This window comes from Protopterus annectens, chromosome 16.part0 (genome assembly GCF_019279795.1).
Source record: "Protopterus annectens isolate FY-2018-M chromosome 16.part0, PAN1.0, whole genome shotgun sequence".
NCBI classification, from domain to species: Eukaryota; Metazoa; Chordata; order Ceratodontiformes; family Protopteridae; genus Protopterus; species Protopterus annectens.
Genome location: NC_056750.1, coordinates 762359202 through 762380407, shown reverse-complemented (window position 1 = coordinate 762380407; position 21206 = coordinate 762359202). Strand labels below are relative to the sequence as shown.

The window sequence follows — 21206 nt, the reverse complement described above, 5'->3', positions numbered from 1 at the left end:
GACATCCCGAAAAACAAAGTCCTGTGAGAGAGTCTTGAATGTTCTACAATTTCAGCTTGTGTAAGAGATCTCTCGCTCAACAGGGAGGTTCCTGACACTGAAAAAGACTCTGCAAAGATAAGCAAGTCATCTAAATATGGATATCCTGTAGCCTGGAATGAACTATAACTGTAGCTAGACATTTTGTGAACATTATAGATGCAATGTATAGTCCAGAGGGTAACGTAGATAACGGATTAATGTGATCCAGGCATTTCTTAAGATTGTGTGTGTCTGCAGTTGTTATTATAAACAACTTTTAAATCTATTGTTACATCTTATTCCTCATTCAAGTTTCGTAGTAACAGGTTGTGAAGTGACGTTTTTAATATTGGCACTATCACAAAAATGTTTAGGAGCCAGAACTGGACTTGGTGTGTTCTTTTTACTTCTTTGCCACTAAAAACACACCCTTGAATAAAACCCCGTACCCTCCTGGAAAGGGGGAAAGAGGTTCTGCCACTCCCTTGGACAGCATGTGATGGACAGGTGGAAACAACTGTCTGATCTGGTCCAGAGAATGAGGAATTACTCCCTGGAAAGAAGGAATTTCCTCCCACTGCCATATGTAACTGTCTTTAGGCTTTTCCTGGTTAGGGGTCGCCACAGCGGAACTCCGGTCCGCTAATGATTGGCAGTAGATTTTTATGTGCTGGCTTGCCGGGTCTAACGCACAACCTTCAATGAAGGAACGCCCATTCACGCATGTCGCCACACAGAAGACTCTTTCAGAATCGAACGTGCAATGTCCAACTATGAGGCGACAACGCTACTGCAGTCCCATTGCCATATGTAATCTTGATAAATTATCTTTAGAACCCATTTGTTTGAATTATCTGTTAGAGAAAAATGGAAATGCAGACTTTCTGGAAGAAAACAGGTTCTGCCAGGGTTGGAGGCAGGAACAAACTCTGTTAAACAGTCATTTCGACTCACCGGACTGTCCTTTGCTTTGGGAGTTTCGAGAATTATTCTTGGAACCCCCTTGCCATTTCTTAAACATCTGTTTACATGTATTTTTTCAGACTATTTTGTTACGTTTCTTACCAGAATTGGATGAGGATTAGAGAATCCCTTGGAAAACATGGAAAATAAGAGCTGAAACATCTTAGAGATTCCCTGTATTTACTTACCCCTTTCTTTACACTTTTGATCACTTTTCCTGCAGAGGGGCCAAAAACTAAATCTTTATACTAATGATGATTTAAAATCTAATTTTTAACATCTGGGAGGTTGACAATGCAGTCATACAAATTCCCTCAAAACAGTACCAGTGGCCATAGCCCTGGAAGAAAATGACTCGGTCATTGTACATGCTGGTGTGAATGACCTGAGACGCACCTCCCTGGACTACATGAAAAGAGACCTAGAGGAGCTCTCTGATCATGTAGCCCAGGCTGGTATGACCCTGACCTTAAGCAGCATCTTACCCTCACCTAGAATGATGCCACAGTACAAAGACAAAATGATCGATTTTAACAATTGGCTAAAATTTTGGTGTCATTCAAAGGGGATCCAGTGTCTGTCAGCCTGGGATGACATGCTCGACAAGCCACGTTGCTTCGCTAGGGACAGCTTGCACCTGTCACCACTGGGCTTTCGGATATTGGCAAAGGCTCTTGCCACCCCATAGTGCCTTTTTAGGCAAGGCTCAAAAGTCAAACCCACCCCCATAGACAGCACAAGGAACAAGAAACTAAGGGTAATGCTGCTTAATGCCAGAAGTCTTAACCTCAAGATGCACACACTCGAAGCTCTCCTCAGTATGGAGAACATCGATATCTGTGCAGTGACAGAAACCTGGTTCAAGGCTCCAGAGAGCACCCCAGCACTACCAGGCTATACCTCATATCATGCTTTTCGGCCCCAAAACCCGGACCGAACCACAAAAGGAGGGGGAGTTTCCATATTTATCAAGGATAACCACACCTTCAGGTTAGTGGCATTGCACAAAGTATCGGAGACCATCCATGTGCAACTAACAGTGGGCAAGACTGCTTTTCAGTTTATAGCATCCTACAGACCACCCTCTCAATGTCAGGAATCCCACTCGGCTTTCCTGAAAACATTGGAGAACATGAAGATCTCCCCGAACACCATTATATTGGGTGACTTCAACTACCCAAACATTGACTGGGAGCACTACTCAAGCCCCAGCACCTTAGCCCACAGGTTCCTGGAAATTATAAACTCAAATGCTATGGAACAACTAGTCACCACTCCCACAAGAGGGGACAACATACTAGACCTGATCATTACCAACATGGGGACTCTATGCTCCACACCAGAAGTATATCCCTCATTGGTAAGATCAGACCATAAATTAATTTCACTGGATGTCCACATCCCGACCCCACCCCCAGCCCAGAAAAACCACAGTGAAAAACTTCTCAAAAGCGAACTTCTCACTTCTCAAAACTGAAGTGGAATCCTTCAAGGCCCCACGGCCAGTGGAAACTACGGCCCAAACTGCAGAATCCTATATAAACACATTCTACGGACATCTCCAGGAATGCATGGATCATGCTATCCCAAACAAAACTAAGGCCCAATCATCCAAAGGCAGGCGTCCAGTCTGGTGGACCCCTGCCATAAATAAACTGTATAACAGAAGGAGGAAGCTACTACATGATGGAGCAAAATCCCTAATAGGGAAGGCATCTCTGATCAGTACTAGCAAAAAATTACGATTCCTCATAAAATCCTCCAAGGCCAGCTTCGAGAGAAAAATTGCACAGGACACCAAAGACAATCATAAGGCTTTTTTCAGTTATGTTAGGAACCTGGCATGCAACTCCCAGACTTGTTCTGAGTTGATTCTAAACGACAAAAAAATACACTGAACCCACAGACATCGCCAATATCCTGGCAGACAGGTTCAGTGCAAACTCCCCCCCCCCAAAAGAGCAAGTATCTATTCCGGCAGAGGGCTGCCTCCCAAACATCTCAGATGCTCAGGTGAAGGCTGCCCTCTTCAAAGCAAAAAACACTGCTTCCATGGGACCAGATGGCGTCCCAGGTTGCGTCCTACATGAACTCCAAGATGAACTAATCCCTCAAATAAAACAGCTATACAATCTCAGCCTCACTACAGTATATGTGCCCACAGAATGGCGTACAGCAACAGTGGTCCCACTCCACAAAGGTGGAGCCTCTACGGACCCTGGAAACTATCGCCCCATAAGCCTGATTAGTTTAGTCTGCAAGGCTATGGAGAGGATCATCATGGAGCTCATAAACAAAGACATTGGGGACCTACAGATACTAGATCCTACCCATTTCGGCTTTGTCAAGGGCAGATCCTGCCTTTTGAACCTGGTTGACTTCTTCGAAACAGTCACCAAAGCCATAGATGAAGGGAAGGTAGTCCACACAGCCTATCTGGACCTTGCAAAGGCATTTGACACAATACCCACTCGGGCATCATAGATCAGCTATCCAGCTTAAATATAAACCCCTATGTCACAAGATGGGTCGCAAACTGGCTCAAAGACAGAACCCACAGAGTGAGAGTTGCTGGAGCCATGTCAGACTCGAAAACGGTCACAAGTGGCGTCCCACAGGGTTCTGTCTTGGGACTACTCTTGTTCGGTATATACCTTTCCGAGGTACAGGCAAATGTGGGAGGACTATGGCTCACCAAGTTCGCAGACGACTGCAAACTGGGCGCCATAATCGACTCTCCAGCTGACACAAACATCCTTCAAAAAGGTCTCACAGAGACAGATAACTGGTGCCAGCGCCATGGTTTAAAGCTAAATGCCAAAAAATGTATAGTCATACCCTTTGGCAAAAACAATGTGCCCACAAATTACCACATAGGCGGAAACCCATTAAGCACAGAGAAAGTTATTAGGGACCTGGGGACCCAAGTTGATAGCAATCTCTCCTTTGAAAACCACATTGCCAAAGTGGTTAGAAAGACCTTCTACATAGCCCACCTCATCACGAAGGGTTTCATATCTAGATCAAGAGAGGTAATCGTGCCCTTTTATTCATCCCTCATCAGGCCCATCATAGAATACAATGCCCCTTTTGGGATGTACCTTACCCGACAACTGCAGTAATTAGAAAGACCCCAAAAGTATCTCACCAAGAGGATCAAGGGTCTCAAACAGATGCCATATGCTGCTCTGTTAAAAAAAACTCCAGCTCTACTCAGTTGCATACCGCCTACTTCGAGGCAATCTATGCCTGACATACAAAGCTATGTCAAATCCAGAATTAATGGACATGCTCCACCTCAGTAAATCTAAATCCCTTAGAGCCACACACTCGAGGGACTTGAACCTCAGCACAGAAATAAATAGAACTTGCTGGAGGGACAGGTTCATAACCCAGAGGCTCCCTTCGCTCTGGAATAGAATTCCAGTTCATGTGAGGCAGAGCACCTCACTGAATCTCTTCAAGAAGAATCTCGATAGGTGGATGGGGGATCATAGGTTTGTCCCAAGGATTACTCCCGTGTCACTATTAGACAGAGGCACAGTAAACTAAACCTTAAAAAGGGCACAGTATACTCAAATCAAGGGGTGGAGTAAGCCATACAGAATCGGGCTAGGCTTATAACTGCTCCAGGGCAGATAGCCTAGTATGAACCTATGAACAGTCATGCACATATTAGTCGGAGCAAAAATATAAACCTGACCATTCAAAATTATGAATACCAAAGTTGCAGAAGCATACATTTTTTTTCTTGTGCTCCTCAATAATCTCATTTTCTCAGAGTAGGATTGGAATTAAGTTTTTAGCAGCTGTAGGATTAAGTAAAGATATCACTGCTGGATCAGGTTTGGAAACTGTGTATAAAAAAACTTCACATTCTGCCTTTTTAGATTCAGCCAGCTGACTGTCAGGAAAACTGCAAGCAGTATCGCACACAAATTCAGCAATCTGAGAAACAGACGAGTATGTGCATGTTCTAGAAATTCCCCCTGTAATGGCTCACAGTATTTTCTGAGGGACTGAGAAAACCTCAGTGTTCTCTCACTGAAAACACTAGCACATCCTAGCAATAGTCTGCGAAAAAGAAACCCCTACAGGGAGAATCAGAAACTGAGCTCTCCTCTGAGCTTGAATTAGAAATCTGGGAAGAAAATTCCTTTGTCTCTACATTCTGATGTCCAGATTTAGAATCTTGAACCTTTTCAAGAAAGGGGGTACCCCTCTTCCTTTTACACAAGACTACTTTCCAAGAAGGATAAATAGTCTGAATTAAACCCTGAGCCAGACCCAGTAAATTAACTCCTAAGGAAATTTGAGGAGGAGTAAATACATACTTGGCTTTCTGTTTCCTTTTGACAGAAAAACATGGCACCAACAGTATTCATGGCAGTAGCAACTTTCCCAGGTATGGGCAGAATTTCCTTACAAAACAGGGAAGTCTTCCTTGTTGCCTCTCCCACGATCAACAAGAGTGGCTCTCCCTTGCCCACTGAGGGTACTCTGACCACCTCAAAGGATGTGGCTAACCCCCACCCCCCAGTCCATAGTGTCTGCAGGTGCTACACCAAAGGGTCCAGGGTAAAACATGAGTGGTCTGACTTAAAACCAATGTCCACAGTACAGTTGCCCACCTGTGACTGAGGCAAACTGCTGGCTTGCTGCAAAGGTCATTTGCTGAAAGTTTTCTTTTTGTGGCTGGAAGGATGACTGACCATGGGACTGACTGACTGTGACATGATCAAGCAAAAATGGTGCCTATTTTCTGGAGAAAGCAAGCAACAAATGCTGGTAAAAAAAAAAAAAAAAAAAAGAAGTCTTTAAACGTCACCGTTTTCAAGGACAGTAAAAAGCACTTTAAGATACTTTGTATTTATTTTACTTTTTGGGGCTGGCAATTTCTCCACAGAAAAAATGGTATTCATTTACTTTAAACAAATTTTAAATTTGTATGAAAAAACAGCACTCCCACTTAAAACACAGTACAGTCTTGAGACAGTGCACTACCACAACCCTATAGCTTGAAATTGCCCTCAAGGTGAAGGTATTAATAACAAACCTACAGGATAGAAGTTTTCCCCCAAAATGATCTTATCTGCACAGCGAAGGAACAGCACAAGCCAGCAGTCAATCATCAAAAACTTCATAGGAGAATACTCTTTGGTTGAAGTAAAGCTCTGAAGGACTTGGCATCCAGACTTGTCTTTTAGTCAACTTAGTTTGAGCTGCTATACAATTTTGGCCTATGAAGGGTGCCCTGATGCTTGGAAGCTGTCTGGCTGCTATGTCCTTGATAGAATATTGACCATATATCCTTGGCTACTGTAGCAGTGATAAATATGCAGAACACCTACCAGCTTTTCAATTTGGACTTAAAAGTAAAAACATAAAAGCAGTGGGAAAGTCTGAAGCTTTAGCCGTTTGTGAAGCTGAACCAAGATCTTATTTGATCCAAGGAGAAGGTGGTAGACTGTATAAAAGAATTTGCAGATTTTTGTACAAGACCCAGGTGATTCAGAAAGATAAGTGCTATACCGTGGGTCTTTGCACTGGGGATACTACTTTTTTTGGACTGCTCTTCTCAGCCAAGTTTGAAATGGACTATGACTAGTCAAATACATTGACTGCAAACTAGGTAACCCCATGTAAAAGATGCCAAAGTTCAAGATAGTCCACTCACCTGTAGTAGTAATTATCTCACATGTAATATCAGTAAACAATAAACATAGCACACTGAAACTTTGCAAAAAGGATATAAATTATGTCAATACAGGAAATTGTCAGATCATAAAAAATGACATCTTAATTTTAAAATGTAATAAAAGTAGTAGACATTAGGTTTCCATATACTCTGTCTACAGTCTCAAGAATGTGTTACTGTTAGTTCATTTTCACGATCAAAAACTACAACTTGAAGAAATATAAAAAAAATACAGAAAATATTTTCCTGTTGGGGCAAATCACTTTGCACCTCTCATGTGACAAGCTTGGCCACCACTGCCCTAAATTATATATTTCAATTTCACAGTCATACTACAATGTGGATAAACTGCTGAAAGTACTCTTCTGGATCACAAAACCCAACATACTGTGGTTAAAACAACCACAATTTAAAATTCTCAAACACCTGGCAGAACATCCCTTATTAAAGTATAAGCCAGCAACATTATATACTATTACCAGTATGGCCCACCAAAGTCAGAAAAGCATATTCTGTAGTCTGTGTTGTCGAGGTCATAAGAAGGCCAAAACGTGAGGTCCACAGTTAGTGGGTTTTGGCTTTAATGGCCTGAATCTGTCCATGAAGACTTGAAAAGGAAAATGTAATGGACATTCAGAAGCCATATAGCTGAAACACTTTGTCCTTAAGGGGCCATTTGCATATATCCCATGGGCCTTTATTACAGGAGGTTTAAGGTATCAAAGTGAAAACTCTAGCTTGGCTAGGTTTTTCTTGATGTTTAAAGAACTTGTCTAGTCATTTCAAGGGAGACCAATGTATCACTTTATAAGATCATTATGGAAAAAAATTTAATTTTTTTAGATCTTAAATAAGCCGTCAGAAACAAGTAAAAGTTGTATAATTTTTTTTTACTAGAAAAAATTGGTTTGAAAAACTTGAACTATTCAGAAAGGCTTCAGGAACTATCCCAATGTTCTGCCTTTTTTATAGGCTACTCACAGGTGATATCAGGCTGAAAGTCCATGCCTGGAATGTACTGCTTTCACAGCTAACACCAGATTGGGGAACCTAATAATTATAAAAAAAAATCAACAGAAAACTACAGACACTACACAGTACCGTCCAAGATTATAAAATAAATTTGCCTTAGAATCAGAAGACCTTCATTAATTTTACTCAAATATCTTCTTGAAATACACATGGAAAGTATCGAAAATATCACCAAGGGGATATCCCCTTCCAGTTTTCTGAAGTTCAGGAGGTCACAAGTTTGACCGTCAAACCTATGAAACTTAATTTCTAACAAACTTTCAAATAAACTGCCAATGCCAAGTGAGTCTGTTTTCAGATTTGTATCAGTGTCTAACTATAGAAATTAGAATATAATTAGTACTTACTTTATTGAATATATTTTGCATCCTGGCTCTCAGAATATACAAGTCTGGGTTTTGGGGTTCATTCTCAATCTGTCTGCTGATGAGCTGAAGACAATCCCCATGCCTACTTAATGCATACAGGCAAGCAATACTGCAACAGAAATTCAGCAACAATATAAAAAATTTTATGGCAGTGCAATGCAAATATTGTATGTTAAACATCAAGCTGAAATATATCTATAAAAGTTAAAAACACACAGAACTAGCCACTTAATGTAGCTACCTATTTCTTTTTGCTTTTAATTACTTTTGAGCAAGAAGAATGCACTAAAGTATGTACAACAAAAGTAAGGTCCAAGTTCTGAGGAAAGTGCAATTAGCTCCCTGATTAGTTACTTGGGGCATGCAAGGCACATATACAGACTGGTACCACATGCTTTCTTCCATTGCATCTCATGAAAGATGAAAAACAAGGACAGCAAAGAAACTGGTTAATATGGCCAAGGGGGTTTTGATAGAAAAATGGAAACTGAAATAAAAAAAAGTGCACTGTGAAAGACAGTCAGGAAGATTGTCACACTATTAGAATGTGGGTACTAAGGGTTGCCTTTTTTTTTCTTCATCCAGGACTTTGTTTCATTTGAATAAAAAAGTACAGATGGAATGAAAAGGGAAGGATTACATAAGGAGGAAAAAAGAAGAAAGTGAAAGTATTTCTCTGTTTTTATCTTTTGTTTTGTCCTTAAAAGTAATCTTAACACTAGAAGAGATGAAAGCAGTGCATGCAGATGTCATTCCATCTTACACAGAATGTACCAGTTGTCTACATTTTATTGTCAAGAAGCCTTGAACAGCACAAAGCAGTTTAGGTAAGGGACAGGATTCACATTTGGTATAGACCCCCACCTTCTGGGGGTTCATGAAAATGGTCTCCCTGTCCAGTTTCAACTTGAAGAAGATACTGAATTCCCTGATGAATGTGTCTGCCAAATGTTTTTCAGTATCAGAATGTAAATGCATCGGTAATAAGTTCATCTTAACAGCATGCTCCCACTTGATCATAACTAATTTGTATGGTGGTATCTTCTGTCACTACCCAAAGAATTTATGGTTCAAATTTGTTTTTAATTTAGATAAAGTTTACATCATCTCTGTGTGGTTATGTCCCTTGAGGATGAAGGTCACGTCACTGGTCATCCAAGTGAGATACCTAAATAAAGTCTGATAAATACTTGGTGCACTCATTGCCAAACAGGAACAAAAGGCATTGATTTTGGATCTTTCACATGCCTTAGTCAAAAATTTGGCTGCAGAAAGAGGATGTACAGCACAACTGCATTTGTCCCATAGGTTTTAGAGGTAATATCGTCTTTTTTTCTGTCTAGTGTCACTAGACAAAATTAAAAAAAAGTAAAGGCAAAAAGAACAGACATATGGACACAGGCTATAACATATGGATATTACTAATAAAGACAAATGCTTATAGAGCTGTGAAGTGTTACATTCTAAAAACAATTTTAATCAGTGACCGAACCTTTACAGATGCTTTTAATGGGTTTTAAAGTGAAAATATTACTTTACAATAAAGTAATAAAAACTTCTTATAAAGATGCATCAATCATGCAAATATTAAAATTCAAAGCCCCTAAACATTACTGTAATAAAGTAGTGAACCTAACACAAAACATGAAATAAGTCAATGATTTGCAGTCTTTGCTTAAATATATTCTATTTCCTTCTAAGGCAGTAATGGCATTTAACAAGGCAATTTCCCATTACCAAGTACACCGCATCACTTCATCTAATCTCTGATTTCTAAAGATAGACTATATTACTATATTTCAAGCTAATATACAAAAGGTTTACTGGGTCTGATGACACCATTTAAATGAGCTGCTCATGGATGGCACAGTCCATATGTACTTTACAACAGGTCATTGAAAGAAAAGCGGATACCTGATGCATGAAAAGATTCTCAAGACGTCACCTCACAAGCTGACATAGTACCTTCCTCAATAATGCGGTAAAGATATTGGAAGCTTGTACTCCTTTGCTTGAAATGGAGTTTCAGCAACTAAACTTCATAGCTTGCAATCACAGCAACAAAAGCAATTTTGCATTTCTTAAAATACAGAAACATATGCACTTGAAAACAAAGTACATGTAGATTAAATTTTAAGGACATGGCCAAGACACATTTGAACTACTGGATATGATTTTGCAGATTTAATTATGAGCCCTTCAGACTGATACTTGAATTATACATATTCCAAAATGATCTATCCTTGCAGCAAGACACCATATCTATCACCAGCATTCATTAAATGTGAGTGACTTTTTGCATACTTTCTTACCCTAGGTGTAGGTTATTTTTGGAATGTAGGCACATAATGAATTAGTAGTACAGTTGTATAAAAGACAAGTAAAATGTACACAAAGGCACTGAATACAAAATCCAAAGGTGCAATAGTTAAGAATATTACAAGCTATGAAACATACTGAGTTTAAGCACATCTATCATTTTGATCCTTAAAAGTACATAACATTGTACTTTATTGGACTGATTCAGTTAAACAGCATATTAACCTTCCATAACATACATGGCAATAATATGAGGAGAAACTTTCAGTTATAAGAAGATCTTGAGTCACACTGCTTAAGATGTAGGGGAAGTTTATTTCAGAGGTTTAGGAGCTGATGAGACATGGTGGAGGAGCAGCTTTATAACCTATCTGTTGGTGAAGCCTTTGGTCCCTAGTTCTAGTATTGGTGGAGATGTGGGGCATGCGGAGAAACAAGAGGTGTAGGACAACTGGATCTCTAATTGGGCAGTAAGTGAGATGGAGATCTCTCCTCAGTAGTCTAAGACACTGAATAACGAGACATAGCTCCCTTGCTAGGTTAGGGACTTGAGGTCTGTGGTCTTTCTTTGGTTGGTAATCTTTGAGGTCTGATATGTTAACTAAAATGTATCCCACATGAAGGAATTGTACTTGGTCACTAGCATGATCATGCTGAATATGAGGGAGTGATTACCTCTTTAGAACTTGATATTCCTTTGGCCATTAGCTGGGCCAAATAAGGCTTTCCTGATTACTGTTGTCACAACATGGTCAAAAGACAGGGAGCTATCAACCCAAGTACCTAGGTAACCTAAATACATTTTTGTTTTCTAGTGGTGTAATGTCTAAAACAGTGTGATGAGGGGAGGGTTGTCTGTGAAAGTAATGATGCTACACATTTTAGCATTTAATTTCAGCCCATTTTTAATACACCAAGAGTTTACTAAGGAGAGCTCTTTCGGGAGTGTTTGGATTGGAGTTTACTGTGACTTAACCCCCAGTTTGCAGTCATCTGCAAACACCATTGGCCAGAGGTATTGGCATTCTGTTTGGAGTTCTCAGAAGTAGATATCAAAAAAGAGATCTCTTCACTGAGCTCTGAGGGACACCACTGGTCACTTTTACACTTTCTGCTGAAACACCCGCAACTTGTACTATGTGAGTTGTGTCTTTCATCCAGATCCATCTTAATACATATGGGTTGATATTTGAAGGAATGTGCTTTTGTATGATAGCTTGGGGGGATGGTGCTGAGGGCTTTGGCTAGGTCAAAATACACCATTTGCACAACAGTGCCACCATCTACAACCTCTAAACTTTTTAAAGAAGTTTACCAGATTAGACAGGATTTTTCCCTTACAAAACCAAACTGCTGGGGTCATGTTTAACACGATTCGTGATTAGTTTATAAAGTCAGTGACAATACTGACATGGCTTTGCAAATGAGGCTTGTAGAGCTGATAGGTCTGTTGTAAGGCCACCCTTATGGAGGGGCTTCATCACTGCACTTGTGCTCAAAAAGCACAAAACCAGTAGCTAAACATAGGTTAAACAGCTTGAGGAGCGCCATTAAAGGTGTGTTTAATGCAATTAATTAAGCAACAAGGAAAACTGTCAGGTCCCATGAAGGAGTACTTTTTGGTCTTGGTCAGCAATTTCAGTAAAATGATGATCATAGATAACTGGGAGACTAAAGGATTCAGATATTTTGGGGCTTTGATTAGCAGTCTTTGAATGAAGTTTGCACGAAGTTTGCAAGGATATTGATGTATTCTGGGTCAGAATAGGAGGTGTCACTATGAATAAGCTCTGGGAATGTACAGTATTGTTTTTTTAGTTTTACAGCATGGCTAAAGAAGCATTTACAATTATATTTTGACTTCAGAGGCCAGCTTAAGTTCATGAGGTCCTATAGTGGAGCTGATAGTGTTCTTTTTTTGTAATGCTTTTGACATTACCCATTAAGATGGATTTTTATCTACTAGATAATTTTAAGGAGTTCCCTTTTATTATATAGTTTATCATCAGCGTGGTTTGTTTTTAAATTTCCAACAATATTTCATTCTGGTAAGGACTGCTAGCTCTATGCATTTTTCTAAAGGGGTGTAGAATTCCTTAGTTAAGCTTGCTGCTGTGTTAAGGTCAGAGGAGGTGCAATCATAACTGAATTTTGATATTTCATTGCAGAGTAAGTTGAAGCTGGCATGTTACTCGTCCTTAAATTCAGTGGAGTTTGCTTTATGAGCTTTTGGGAGTTTAAAGAAGGTCAGAAGTTTGTCAGACTTCCCTGGGGAAGTTGATACTATAGATGTAGTGCACAAGGTGTCCATATTCGTAATAATCAGGTCAAGAATACTGTGTCCTCTAGCAGGTTTACTTACCCAACTACTCGAGGGAATTTTTAAGTCTAGGAATTTTTGGGCATATCCTACATTGAACAGTAGTTGAGTCATCTCTATACAAACACTGTGTGCTGCAACAAGCAATTAGTTGATAAATTAATATTACAGTGATCTGTAGTCATAGATGGCAGGATCCGTTATAGCCAGGATTAAATGATGCAGTTTCTATTTCCAGTGTGCAAAAACTTAGGGCAGCTGAACTGTAGTTTTCCTTGGATACTATTATGGTATTCCTAGGGGGTTTGGAATGGCCTTTCAGCCCCTGTGTATGTGAGTTTGTGCACCCCCACACTCCTGCATATTACAATAGTTATATATTTTTTAATTATCTTTTAATCAACTTTTTAATGACCTTTTCATGGCTGTTTTTTAGCCACTGTTTTAAAACACACAAATCAATTGCATTAAAATAGCAAAGACATTACATGCAAGATTAAACATCATATCAGCTTTGGTTTCATCATGCTTGAATTTGTAAAAATGGCCTTTTGGAGTTTCTTTAAAAAGCTTTTCTATGCTCTGTACTGACTGTGATTAGATATACAAATGTATTTGTAATGATTGGATGTATTTATAATTGGATGCATTTGTAATGATTGGATGCCTTAGCAGTTGAATGTAATATTTAAATGTGGTTTTAAACTAGTTGTTTTGTATTTAGGGATGAAAGTGCTTTAACTTTTTTAATTTTTAGCTTGCTGAATATGTGCACTGTCTCTCCTCAGCGAGTCATTTCACCAAGGTTTGAAGTTAGTAGTTGTATTTGTCCTTAGGGCCCTTGTAATATCAGAGATCCTGGTATCTGAAAAAAAAAATGTCACTGCAACTCTCTCTTTACTTGGCTTGTGAATCAGAAGTCAGTATGCAAGACAATAGTTATGGTTCATTAAAACACTTTATTTTGCTGTTGTGATTCAAAGTAATAGATTTGCATTGCTTTTGCTCAAGATGACTCTTTATATATGTTTGCATTAGGTAATGTGGCCTGATTTTTGCTGATACTTTCCTTACTTCTTTGAGACCCTGAGAGTGATTGTAATTACATCTTGCCCTTAGAAGCAGTGCAAAGAATATCTACAAAAATGATTCCACCCTTATTGAATAAAATGGTTTAATATGGGAATTACGAATCCTCTTTGGTCGACCCGAAATGCTGAATTCTGAATAGTAAACCACAGCAAAAGTGAATAACATCGACCACTATGGGTCGATGTATTTCACATAGCAGGAGGTGACGTCACTCGCTTCCTGCCACGCATATCAACATACCGTTGAACTCTACAGTTAACGGTACGTTAATTCTACTATTTTGCAGGGGAGGCTACGTCCCCTGCACCCCCACACCCCCTGCACATTAAATATACCAACTCTGAGATCTCACTTCAGTGGAGGAACAGGGAATTGGACCATTTCCTCACTAAAGTGCGACCTCCCTTCCCAATGTCAGTACATCGCTTCTCAAATGATAGAGTGAACAAGTTATCTCGATCATTTGTGCTCGACCTCTGGTGGTTCGCTTATATGCCCCTTGGAAACCCTGATTTCGACCTTCGGTGCTTTGACTGCCTGCACTTCATTTAAGTCATGGTAAACCAAATAAAACATACACTGAAAGGTTATAGGAGTCTGGGTTATTCATCTGTGCATATCCATTGCTCACAGGCAAAGTTTTTTTGGCATTTAAAGCATTTAATTCTGATACACTACAGACTGATAGGCCTGAAGTTTTATGTAACTCTGTAAGAATGTCAAGAAATCTATCAGAAATATGGCATTAACATATAATTTGACCTAGAAAAAGGGACACACATGATCCAGAAGTTATGCCTAAGTTATGGAATAAATTGCTAAAATTGAGTAAAGAATCTAAAAACGATGGTTAAACAGACACCCCATATAATCGAATGTTGGTAATCATGAATGCATTTAACACCAACAGAAGTGATCGAAACCCATTTGATCACTTCTGCCAGTGTTAAGTCCCTGCAAGACTGTGTACCGTGGAGATCTGAGAAATTGCCCTTTACCCACTGTAGAGTGATCTCTGACTTTGAATATATAATTAGCAGGGGTAGCTTGCCCCCCCAAAAAAACCTCTTGTTTTTTCACTGATTTGGTTTTCGTTCTTTTGGGATAGATTGTTAGCCATTCAAGATTTGTGTACTTTGGTATTTCAAAGTATAAACATCTGCTTGTTACAAGTGTTGGCAATTAAAAAAAAAAAAAAAAAAAAAACTTTAAAATTTCTCCAAATGTTTAGGGTTTTGGACCACATTCCTAAATAAAAGGTGCAATTGCATTGCTGAAATTAGTATTGCTTCAGTTCTGATATTTGCCAAGAGTGCTAGTACTTGGAGTTGTCTCCTTCTGTAGTTCAATGTGGCAAACTGTCAAAAGGCTTTGCTTAAGTATAGACAAGTGTTAGAGCCATAACGTTTGTATAACTAACTGTATCATAAAACTCAGATTGCTCAGTAGTGATGGCAAACTTGATTGGTCTTTAATTGTCTACTAAGCTACTGTTTTTCTGAAGAATAGAAAACTTTAGATGTCTTCCATACTGAAGAGGCACAACTGCTTTTTTTCTCTCTGATTATCGAAGCACTGATTGTTTTTCTCTAGCATGTATTCAGTAATTAGACGTATACACATTCCACCAATGTTGTCTGGTCCCATTCCAATCGAGCCTGTTACAGCTTTTAGACAGATCTGAATAATAACCTCAGAAAAGGACAAGTAGAATCAACATCCATAAACATTTCCTGTGTTGCGGACATACCTCTCAACTTTTGTTTAAAACTTCTGGACAAAGCAAAAAAACAAACAAAAGGAAAACAAAGGGCCAAATTCAGAGACTGGTTTTCAATATTGTTCTTATAAAGTTATAAAGCTGCTAAAATGACAAGTTTTCCATTAGCATTAATTTTCTGAAGGATAGGAAGTCTGAAACTCAAATGTATGTTATTTTTTAGTAAGTACGATCTTCAATGGTTTGCCAGAAAACTACAAATTTTGAGGAACAGACCAAAAATATAAAGCAAAAATCTGTGCATTCTGTGAAATCTGAGTTGAGATGCATGATTTCCTGTTTATTATTATGACTGGCTACTGATGGCTGAAAAGTAACTGTTCAGCCATCTTCTCAGTATTAGTAATAAAACTGGTGATTTTTAAAAATACTTGAAGGCGGAACAAGCCCTGTCCTAACATGTCTATTGTTCCATTATTTTTTTAGTAACTGAATTAAATCATCAATTCTGCCTTGTTGGGAGTTGCTTTTAAATACCTTAATTTCTTTTCTTCATATTATAAAGTTTGCTAACATGCCACCAAAATGGAAGCTTCAGTTTTAGTGAATTGATACATTTAGGTTGAGCTGCTGTTTTCACAGCTGAAGAACAAATAGAATAAAGTTTATTGGGTACATGACTATCACATGCAACAGTGCTGTTGAACTGCAGATGAGCAGGATCTCGTTTCAGTAAGTTATACTGATAGTGTCCAACCAACCTAAATGAGAAAAAGAACGACAGATATGCTGACTGCTACATTATTTTGGCCTGATGTACCAAGACAGTCAATAACAGCCAAGCCATGCATATCATTAACAGTTAATAAACTAAATCCGCAATATTGTCATTATTTAAAGTTGTTGAAACGATTTGCACTAAACCCTTCAAGTTCATCATATAGCTAAGAACTTCGGTGCATAGAATGATGGGTGCAATGTTATCCAATCTGTATTAGGATAACTGACATTGCCCATTAAAATTACTGGTCCTTTAGGTATGCTGTTAATGTCCAGTATAAATTTTAAATACTGTTATGCTTTTCTACCTATACTCTTATAATGTACCCTAAAGGTAAGTGAAGGATGAACAAGAATTAAAAGCCTGCTACCCTAGTCTTGATGCAAAGCATTTCAGTTTATTAAATCCCTCCTAGAGGAAGAGTCATAGTATCCCAAAATGTTGTAACAATGGCTATATAACAGTTTATTACCTTTATATAACAAGCATTCTTATTGTACAACTTAAAAAAACGTCATCTTGGGTTTCGTTCGACTGGATTTAAGTAAAAGAAGCAGCAATACAGAATCTTTAATGGATTCCAGAAATGCAGAGGACAATAAAAATCTGACTCCCTAATACAAAACAGTATTCTGTAGAATAAAGGGAGTGTCAAAACTAAAATGAATACCTTAGAGAAAATTGGCAGCATAGATTCCGCAAAAGACAAAAGCTGCTACAACTGACTAGAATTAGCAGAGTGCTATAGCACTTAACAAAGATCCAAAATATATCCTGAAATAAGTGGTTTTATTAAGTCATTCACTGTTTAAAAGAAGTATTAAAATGCTGTAGGGAAGACCAAATGTGCTGCTGAAGAAATATAAATTCCAATGGGTAGCAAAGCAGTGCAGGTTCAGAATATGAACAACTTTGTAGCTGAAGGTGAAGAATGCAAATGAAACATCTAAAGCTTTAGGTCAGGAGCACTTTACAAATTTAAAGCACCAGCGAGAAACCCTAGGCAAACAGCAGTAGAAATTCAAAACCCAGCCTGATGCTTCTTCAGTTAAGAAACTGATTCTGCTACAATTCTTCAACATGTGGAGATCACCACTGATGGCAGTCCAGAATAAGCCATGATACAAACTTAAAAGCAGTGGGGTACTTTGGAAAGATTATGTAAACACAAAAACTTGTATAGAACAGGTGTCAACCAAAATTACTACATGTTCATGAAAAGATGCTTTAAAACATTGAAATGGGTGTAAAATGCACACACAAACGGGATGGTACTGACTACAATGAGGTAAAAAGGTGAAGAACATAATGGCAAGCACATTGAATAATGATCCCTATTCCCTCAGATGTGCCAGAAACAGAAGTACTGGGAATTGAAGGATCCAGGACCAGTCCTTTCTATATGGTAATAGATATTACCCTTACTTCTGAGTCCTCTCACAATAACTTTGTGTCCCAAAACCATGCAGTGAGCCAGTTCCTTAGTCTTTGTTGTCACTTTGACGTCTGTAGATTTCTTGGCAACCTCCTGTGTAAGAGTCTGTCGAAGGCTTTTTGTGCCTCATTATTTGGAAACAGCAGGGCACTAGGGATGCATGACCTCAGAATGCGCTAATGTCTTAAGGGATTCTGTATTTACTGGTCTTTGTAATGTCTTGGTCTCCAGATAGTTCCCCTGTTTAGCTATGTGAATGGTACAAAAGGAACTGTAGCTGTGGTCTTCATTTTAAGTGTTTCTGATGAAGTCTGAGGCTTAAGGCCGATGAAAGCGCTTAAACAATAAACTGGTTGCTGTGGATTTATCTTTTGTACTTCTTGCTTCCATTTATCTGGATAGTCTGTCAAAGGCCTTAGTAAAGTTCAGGTAGACCACATTTACTGCTGATCCATTCTGTGAAGTTCTATATAACCATGTCCTAAAACTGGATAAAGTCTGTCAGTGCCTTTCATCAACAAACGAATGATGCCTTTTGACATGGATATTAATATCAAGGGAAACAAATAGCCTTGCCATCAGGATTCTCTCCATGATTTTCATTACCACTTCTGTAAGGACGACAGGCTTGTCACTACCTTGCTTTTCCTCCTTCCTTGCATACAAAGGCATAATTCTTGACATTTTCTAGTCTTCAGGGGGTGTGTCTTAACTTGTTTAGTAGTTTATTGCAGATCTTCAAGTGATCTGTCACCTTACTGAACAGACTGCAGAAGACCACAGGAAGTGGTCCAGCTGGTATTACTACATTATCCTCCCTTAGGCAACTATTTAGCCCCTCAAAATTTTCAGTTCTCTCCCCTGATGCTGATCCACTGCTGTCTGTCCTACTGCTCTCCCAGCATGGCACCCGCTTTTTGCTTTATTTAGACTGAAACTAAAACAATCAACTGTTTTTCCTCTTTCATGTATGATTTCCCTTTGATACTTGCTTATCCTGGCCTGGTCTGTCCTCTCCTTTTCCTTAGTGCTATATAATTAAAGCCTTTGCTCCCCTCTACTCCTTCAGTCAAATCCCACTGCTGCTTTCACCTGCTTTGTTTTTCTACTTTTCATTCTTCTAATCAATCCATCCACAACCCCTTTTCCCATTTTTCACACATTGGGGTCAGGCTGTCACTACAGTGACAATCCTCTTGAGCCAAGGTTCACACTGCCTGGTAGTTAGCCCTTTCACGGTTGTTGTTCCATACCACAGCACAGTTATGGCTGATTTAGTGTGTCCAACCCACCTATTGTATTTCGTTGAAGCACCCAGGAGAAACCCACATGAGCACAGGGAGGATATGCACAGAAGGTACCTCAGCTGAGAATAGAACCAGAGAACCTCTTGCTGTGAGGTGACAATGCTATCTTCTGTGCCAGTGTGCTGCCCTTTTTTATCCTTCTGATCGCCCTTTAACTTCTGCCCCCTTCCCTGCACCTCTTGTACTGCCTAACATTTGGCCTAATCATTTTTGCCTCTTTCTCAAGCCTTTGTCCACAGCCCTGAGTAGTCCCATACACAATTGAGCCATCGTTGACCCCACTCCCAAGCTGAGCAGAATTATTCTCAAAAAAAAAAACACATCACTGTCTTTGTAGTCTTACTCTTCTTTCCTACTCCAAACCAGAAAGTGTCATGAGCACTGCTGGCTTATAGCATCACTGTCCCCTCCCTCCTTGATTTAAGACCACAAAGAGAATTCAGTCCTTTCTAACAGATTTCAACATTGGTAGGCTGACACCTTCATCTTTCAAGTCCTTCCCCATCTTCTTTACCTCAGAACTTGGAATTTCCCAGTCTGCCCTGGCAGAGTCAGGTCCTCCATTACTATAATCCTCCTCTTCCTACAGATCTATATTCCCTGTCTAGTTCCTCCTCCTCCTCCTTTTAGGTGCCTGGCTTGTACACCTCTATTCAAAACCACTCTGTACCTTTTTCCACATTAACCCTAAAAATGCTTGCCTTAGATTCTGACTCTGTCTTCTCTGCAAAACCTTCATGGACTGGTGTTTCTTCTCTTCCTCCTTTCTGATCTTGCATTTTCTCACCTCCTCTAGGTGGGTCACTACTCCACCTCCATCCCTCAAATCTGACTCATTCAGGTACATCCATGTCTCACTCCTCGTGTCAGTAACCCCAGCAGCATTCACCCTCCCTTCCTCCTGTGTCACTACATGGTTGTACTACTGTCCTACTCCATCTGGTTGAACTGAGGAGTACTACTGACCCAGGCCATGTTCCATGTCATTTTTTCCTTTTGTCTGCCTAGTAGCTATTTTCCCCCTCTTGCTTCACTGCACCCCTCCCACTTTACATTTTTGTTCAAGGATGTACCTGTCCAACTCTGTTCTGAGCACTGCTGCCTCTTTTGGGTTACGATGGAGCCTGCCCATGGCAGACAACTAATCTATCTTGCCAGCTCACTCATTCACTGCCATATGCAGTTGTTATATTTCCTAATTCTTTCTTTCTTTCCTTACTGTGCTGGCTGTTGGTACAGGTATATCTGAGAGCTAGTTCTAGCTCCTTTGTTTTCATCAGCTCACTGGATTTGCTTGTTACCCTCATTAACAGTATCATTTGGGAAATAACTGGTGCCTATGTGCACCAAAACATGCATCTAACTTGGTGACCAACATTGTCATTGCTTTCGACCTTTTTACCAGGTATATGTCCCAAGGCCCCTTAATATTTATGATATCCACTGCCAATATTCCTAATTCCCTGGTGACTGTATTTCCAAACATTACTCGCATTAGCTTTTTATCTTCATTCTTTGCATCTCGCATGTTGCTATGCCATTTTATCTGCTGCTTTTCTTCCAGCAGTTCACTGCCCCTGCTGTCTTCTTGGTTTAGGCTGGTTGCCTCCCTCCATTCCTGTGCTACATCTGATCACGATCACATCTCTCCTCTTTCTATAAGCCACATTCACTAATTTGTGCCTCCCATTGGCTAAGTGCTGCTCCTCTGTTCTCCGTGTGGTACTGAATCCTAAATAACCTCCTCGGGTTTTGCCTCCTCTTCACTTTTCACTGGTCCCTGCAGTCATCCTTCCACTTTAGTGTTCTTGTTCCCTCATATACAACTGCTACTACTTTCTCCTCTCATCTTTGGGCCACCTCATTTGCTTGTAGCCATTTGAAAATTTCTTCCTAATGTTCCTATTCTGTGCCTTTCTCCACCCCGAATTTCAATCCAGTTGTATCTACCAAGCTCCTGTTATCTTATCCAGGCTCATTCTGCTGTATCTCACCTGACTAGGCACCACACTACCATCTCCATCTCGTACATTCCCCATTGAAGTGCCCAGCCTCCTGCATATCTCATATCCCCTACCAGCCCAAAGGTCCTCTAACCAAACCCCTGCAGCACATCCACATTCTAAAAACCTCACCATCTTTCTCTAGCC

At 39.7% G+C, this 21206-nt stretch overlaps 1 protein-coding gene across 1 annotated transcript in view; it reads right to left on the bottom strand.

Annotated features, from left to right (window-relative positions):
* TTC16 (tetratricopeptide repeat domain 16) overlaps positions 1–21206 on the bottom strand; it is a 361188-nt gene that overhangs the window by 266848 nt on the left and 73134 nt on the right. The window contains exon 6 of the mRNA XM_044058179.1: positions 8062–8191. Within this exon, the coding sequence (XP_043914114.1) occupies positions 8062–8191 (130 nt within the window). The remainder of the gene's footprint in view (positions 1–8061; positions 8192–21206) is intronic.